This window comes from Canis aureus, chromosome 2 (assembly GCF_053574225.1).
Source record: "Canis aureus isolate CA01 chromosome 2, VMU_Caureus_v.1.0, whole genome shotgun sequence".
NCBI classification, from domain to species: Eukaryota; Metazoa; Chordata; class Mammalia; order Carnivora; family Canidae; genus Canis; species Canis aureus.
Window position 1 is genome coordinate 52,863,586 of NC_135612.1, and position 6,245 is coordinate 52,869,830.

Here is a 6,245-nt window from a genome sequence, read left to right on the forward strand (position 1 = left end):
TGGCCTCTGCATGTCCTCCGTCTCTGCCTTCCCTAAGTGTCTCTCTTCCAACCCCGCCAGGCATCCACCCCTTCAACTGAGCCTCCTTCCTATCAGGTACTGGTCCTCCCTCCCTGGGTCTGCCAGCCTATCAGTGGCACCCAGTAAGGGACGCTCCACGCAGCCTGAGGGGTTCAGGCCCTGCACTCGGGTCCCCAGGCAGGAGGAGCAGCCCCTCACCTGGGAGGCCCCAGGGCAAGGAGGAAAAGAGGGTCTCACAGCCCCCTCCATCCAGTGGTGTGCTGGCTGATGTTTAACAACCAGCTCCTGAAGAGGAAGGGGGAGCCCTGATGTGTGGCATCTGCCAGTTTCTGAGCTCTAACACTCCCACCAGGACCATTTTACAGCTGCCAGCGTGATGTCACTGAAGGCAGAGATGAGAAGACACAGTCCTAACGGCTCCCCCAAGCCTGAAGGATCCAGGTCCTGCCCTGCCTCTGTCCCTCCAGGCTGCCCAAGAGCTCCAAACCAGTCCCTTCTCCCAAATTCAGAACCCGTAAACCCAGATAGGTTTGTGAGGAGAGAAGCTCCTCCCTCTGCTCATCTGCCACCAACAAGTTAAATCAGAAGCTGAGGCCCCTGGGTCGTGGACACCTGGTTGGCTACCTCATCCTCCAAAAGGGAGGCATCATGTGTCCTGCCAGAGCCAGCCCGGATGGACAGACTTAGAGCTCTGACTCTTCTTTAGACCCAAAGCAGACTTATTTCTGCTCTTCTACACCTACCCGAAGTGCTATTTCATGCCCCCAGGGCTGCCTGCTGCTGCCACCTTTACACACACACCAAAACTACCCCCCACACACACACACACACAGCTCCCTTCCCAGGTCCTCTGGGAGCCCTGAACCATGTTGGCCTTAATCTCAGCACCTCCCCTCTTCCCACTTATTTTTCCTGGCCTCCTGAACCCTGCCAGCTCCACAGAGCAGGTGTCAACAAGGAGGAAAGCTCTGGGGCACTGACATCAGGGAATGTGCCCAGAGGCTCTGGGGCTCCAGGGCCAGGCCTTCCTGGCTTCTGATTTGAGTCGCATCCAGATGGGCCTCTCCCTTCGAGGACAGACGTTGAAGGCGGGTGGATGTTGGAAACGGCATAAGACTGGCCGCACCAGACATCCCCAGTTGGCCTCAGGACCTCTCTCTTCAAGACTCTGACCTGTGTTGCAGACCAGGAGCTGTGTGAGGAGGGCTGGACCAAGTTCCAGGGCCACTGTTACCGCTACTTCCCCGACCGTGAGAGCTGGGTGGATGCGGAGAGCCGGTGTCGGGCACAACAGTCACACCTGAGCAGCATTGTCACCCCTGAGGAACAGGAGTTTGTCAACAGTGAGTGTGGGAGGCAAGGGGTCTGTGGGCAGAGGGCCTCACTCACCAGGATCCAGAGATGCTGCAGGGGTGGGGGTGGTGGCAGGTGCAAAAAGGGGAGGAAGGGGGTTTTCACAGCCAGGACTACACCCCAAAGCCCCAGGCTAACACTGTGCCTATCGCTAGGCCATGCCAGCTTGGATGGTGGGCCGAAGTACACTCCAGACATGCGTGTGCTGAAACCCTTGTCAGGCCATAGAAGCAGGTGGCATGCTCCTAGGAGCCTACCCACCTCCTGACACCGCCCCCATCCCCTCTGCCTTATCGAGCTTGTTTCTCAGACCCCCTCAGGGGGTCCAGAACCATGCCCAACACCCATGCCTCTCTCTAGACAATGCCCAAGACTACCAGTGGATTGGCCTGAATGACAGGACCATCGAAGGGGACTTCCGCTGGTCAGATGGACACTCCTTGGTGAGTTCCGCCAGGGGCACTAGGGGGAGTTGGCGGCCCAGAGATGGGGAATAGCGACGCCATAGAGAGGTGTATTCAGACCACATACACTCACTGAGCAGCTGCCGGTCTGGGAGCCCTGGGTGCAGAGACTGCGTCTCCGTCATCTCTGCCAGGACTGGGCCAGTCGAGGGCACCCTGGCATGAAGGAAGAGGGAGGTGAGGAAGACCATGAGAGAATGCAAACACACCACCAGAAGGGATACATGGGGGCTTTCGAAGGCTTCCTTGCCCACAGAGGACTCTGTCTACTAAAGGAGGCAGGCAGACAGAAAGCAACATAGACGCCAAGGGACAGTGCACATAGTAAATGCTGCAGATCAGCAGGGGACGTCAGGGAAGGCTTCCTGGAAGAGGTGAATGGGAACAGGGTCGTGGGTGGGGGAAGGGGACTCTGTCCCATGGCGCAGCAGGAGGGAGAAGCCTAGGGAGACAGTTTGGACTTGGGAGCCATGTCTCTGCCACGGGGGCCTATCCAAACGAGGGAACATATGAGACCAGCCCCTGCTGGCCTGACTGGAGGAGGAGGGGCACGGACTCTCACCATCAGGGACTGAGAGGGCGGGGCCAGGCCTAGCTCCTGCGGCATCCTCACCCCTGCCTCGCCCCCACCCCACCCCCCACCACAGCAATTTGAGAACTGGCGCCCCAACCAGCCCGACAACTTCTTTGTCAGCGGAGAGGACTGCGTGGTGATGATCTGGCACGAGAAGGGAGAGTGGAATGACGTGCCTTGCAATTACTACCTGCCCTTCACGTGTAAAAAGGGCACAGGTGAGCAGCTGCCCCAGAGGGGCCCCGCCCAGATAGAGTCACAGAGTCAAGACGTTAGGCTCCTGCTGTGAGACCTGGGGCTGGTGTCCTGGCTGAAGAAGTACCCTCACCCACCCAGCAGGCAGGGCTCTGGTCTGGGAGGGGGGGGGGGCGGGGGGGGCTCTCCCAGGGTCCCCTTGTCCCAGGGCCAATGGCAAAAGCCTCGCCCACTCCTAGGGAGGGTGAAGGTCATAGGCTAGGGGACAGACAGGCCCCTACACACACAGTTCCCCTGGGTGCCAGCACAGAAAGTCACCCACAGTGACTTTTCTGGGTGAGGAGCCCCCCTCTTTATGGGGTCCCCTAGAGTGTCAGTTGTCAGGTCCCAATCCTCAGCTTGGAGTCTGTGGACATGGAGGTGCTGGTAGAACAGGCCCCTCTTGTTCCCTCTCCTGGCCTTGCACCCTGCCCAGGCCTCCTTCTGTCCCAATGTTTTCATAAAGTCACAGCCAATCTGCCTGGCTCTTGCCCCCTTTCCCACCTTTCACCCTTCCTGTTGTCTTTCCCTCATCCCCTCAAGACCCTCCTTTTATTCCCACCCTGCTGCTCTAAATCACGGAGGAACCCAGACATCAGAACCGGTGGTTTCCAGACTTTTAGTTCAGCATGAAAATGCCTCTTTGCCAGCAGCCAGGGCTCGTGGCCGGGTGTCCAGGTGCGGTGCCCCTTCCTTGGGCTCTGGGCTGTCTCATCACAGCCAAAGGAGAGCACACGGGCTCATCACTTGCCTGGGTCATCTCGGGGGACCCTCCCAGAGCCCTTTCTCAAGAGCTTGTGCCCCTCAGTGGCCTGCGGAGACCCCCCTGTGGTGGAACACGCCAGGACCTTCGGCCAGAAGAAGGACCGCTACGAGATCAACTCGTTGGTACGGTACCAGTGCACTGAGGGTTTCGTCCAGCGGCATGTGCCGACCATCCGGTGCCAGCCTAGCGGCCACTGGGAAAAACCTCGCATCACCTGCACAGACCGTGAGCACTGCCACCCCCACCCCCCACCCCTCGCTGGGCACAGCATTCCATCCCATGACCCTCTGGGAGGGAGGGGTCCTGAACACCTGCTGTCTGCACTACCCCTGGGCTCATCACACTCACTCCCTCGGCCCTCAGGGCAGGCTCACTTTCACTGAGGACAAGGAAAAAGTGGCTGGTCTGCTTTCCTTTTCAACACTCAAAGCCCCTCTTAGCCCAAACTGGTGCCAAAAAAATCAAAACCAGGGATGTCCGGGTGGCTCAGTCGGTTAAGTGTCTGCTTCAGCTTGGGGCATGATCCCAGGGTCCTGAGATGGAGCCACCGCATCGGGTTCCCTGCTGAGCCTGCTTCTCCCTCTCCTGCTCCCCCTGCTTGTGCTCTGTCAAGTAAATAAATAAAATCCTCTTTTAAAAAAAGAAAGAAAAGAAAAATCAAAACCAGAAAGTGGGTAAAGCCTCAGGTTACTACTTGAACCCATGGTTTCTGCAGGGAGGGGAGCCAGCAGAGGAGGGGCAAGTGGGGAAAGGTTAGGCTGCTCTCCCCCAGCACTTCCATGCTTCCTTCCTTCCGAGCTTTCAAGTGTTTGAGATTTTGCGGTCTCCCTTCCCCCCCAGCCTCCACTTACAAGCGCAGACTACAGAAGCGGAGCTCACGGGCCCCACGGAGGAGCCGCCCCAGCACAGCCCACTGAGAGGAGCTTCCAGGACGCACCCAGGATGCTGAGCCCAGGAGCCCCGCCAGGCTGACATCCCACATGGATGGTGTCCTCTTCTTGCCGCTTTCTGTCATATAAGGAATTCCATTAAAGAAGGAAAAAAAAAACAAATCCCACATTGTGTATGCACCCACCTCTCCCCACCCCACCCCCAAATCGCCAAAACCGCATCTGATTTTTCCCTCCTCGATGCCAAAGCAAAGCAAACCTATTGTAAGCCATGGACTGAGTTTAGAGACATTTCTCCAATCTCTCGTTGTGCCTTTCCAGGGACCAGAGCAGGGACAGGGGGAGAAGGGGAGGGGTTAAGTTAAATAAAGAAGATTATTTTTTGTTTCCTGACTTTATCCAAGAGCAGTGCAATCGTTGGTTCTTTCACTCCAGGAAGAGTTAGGGAGGAGGGAGGAAGGGGCGTGAGGAGCTGGAACCTGACCGCAGCTGAATGTATTGGATGAGGAGCCAGGAGGGCGGCACCATCTGTGTCAAGAAGAGGCCTGAGGGCGAGGGGGCGGCTTCCACTCAGAGTGAGGGGGCAGGAGAGAGCCATCGAGGGATCTTCCGTTGTGTGGGGGTCGGGTTCCCTCCCAGGATCCCTCTTCCAGTGTCCACTCACCCAGGTCTGCCACCCTGAGCAGGTGTCCATCTCCGGCAGGGCTGGGTTGGGGGAGTGCCGCCCCGCCCCTCCCCCCTCCCCCACACCCCCGGGACCGTGCAGGCACCAGAGTTCCGTGCACCTATTTATATTTTTGAAAACTGAAGATTATGATAATTATAATAATAAAGACATTGGAAGAGATCTATTTCTTTTCTTTTCCCTTTTTTTAAAGAGAAGGCAAACAGGGTCTGAGGTCTACAGAAGGGGCTCTTAGGAATGGGGGGGTAGTTGGGACATGTTTCAACCCAATGACCCAAACTAGGTGAATCTTTTCTGTTCATGAAGCCTGGAACAGTCACACCAGTCACACCAGTACAAATATATTGTACTTCATATTTTTGTGAAGGTACCTGTGCATTTGATGGAGTGTGTGTGTGTGTGTGTGTGTGTGTGCGACAGCCAATGGGTTTTGTGTGTAATTTATGAGTTGGCACATTGTCAAAAGACAAATGAGACATCTGGTTACTTGGCATAGTTTGGTTCTTTGATAGCTCATGCTCATATAGGGAATGGTTGGTACAGTGAGTCAAGAGCAGAGGTAAGGGGCACCTGGGTGGCTCAGTGGTTGAGCCTTTGGTTCACGTCGGGATCCTGGGGTCCTGGGATCAAGTCCCATGTCAGGCTCCCTGGAAGGAGCCTGCCTCTCATAAATAAATAAATAAATATCTTAAAAAAAAAAAAAAAAGGAGAGGCAAAATCAGGATTTATAAGAGGGAACACAAAATAGTTGCAGACAGCCTAGGAACAGTGAATCTTGCTTATGCATATTTGTGGTTAGCTAGTTCACTGGCCACTAGCAAGAAGGTCTGGGCATCCTGCTCTCAAGAATGGTGAAGGCTATCGACGAAAACAATTCCGATTGCTCTCCAAGAGACCCTGAGAGGAGCCAGAATGTGCATTGGCCGGGCATTGGCTCCCCACTAGCCTGCTCCTTAGGAGGCCAGGTAGGTGCCACCCTGCTCATCACTTGCTCAGTGGGCCCTGGTGACTGTGTTTGTGAAGGCGTCTGGGTGCCAGCTGGTGCATGCTGGTGTGAGTTTGCTGGTATCTTTTTGGGTGTGCTTATGTATGCTGAGGATTCACTGGTGACTAGATACATGTGTCCAGATTCCCTACGAGTCTTGAGGCAATGAGTGGACAAAAGTAGGAGGTCCAGTGATGATCACATAGAAGGGGCTCAATAATTAGGTAATGAATGGATTCACTGGTGAGTTGGGACTGCAACTATGTGGTGTTC

General features: G+C 55.8%; 1 protein-coding gene across 2 annotated transcripts in view; it reads left to right on the top strand.

Moving 5' to 3' along the window:
* Window positions 1–5,149, top strand: part of ACAN (aggrecan) — a 62,247-nt gene extending 57,098 nt beyond the window's left edge. For both annotated transcript variants that reach the window (XM_077871858.1, XM_077871859.1), the window contains 5 exons: window positions 1,206–1,364; window positions 1,735–1,817; window positions 2,486–2,630; window positions 3,455–3,637; window positions 4,253–5,149. In XM_077871858.1, coding sequence (XP_077727984.1) covers window positions 1,206–1,364; window positions 1,735–1,817; window positions 2,486–2,630; window positions 3,455–3,637; window positions 4,253–4,329 — 647 coding nt within the window. In that variant the 3' untranslated portion in view covers window positions 4,330–5,149. The remainder of the gene's footprint in view (window positions 1–1,205; window positions 1,365–1,734; window positions 1,818–2,485; window positions 2,631–3,454; window positions 3,638–4,252) is intronic.
* The last annotated feature ends 1,096 nt before the right edge of the window (window positions 5,150–6,245 follow it).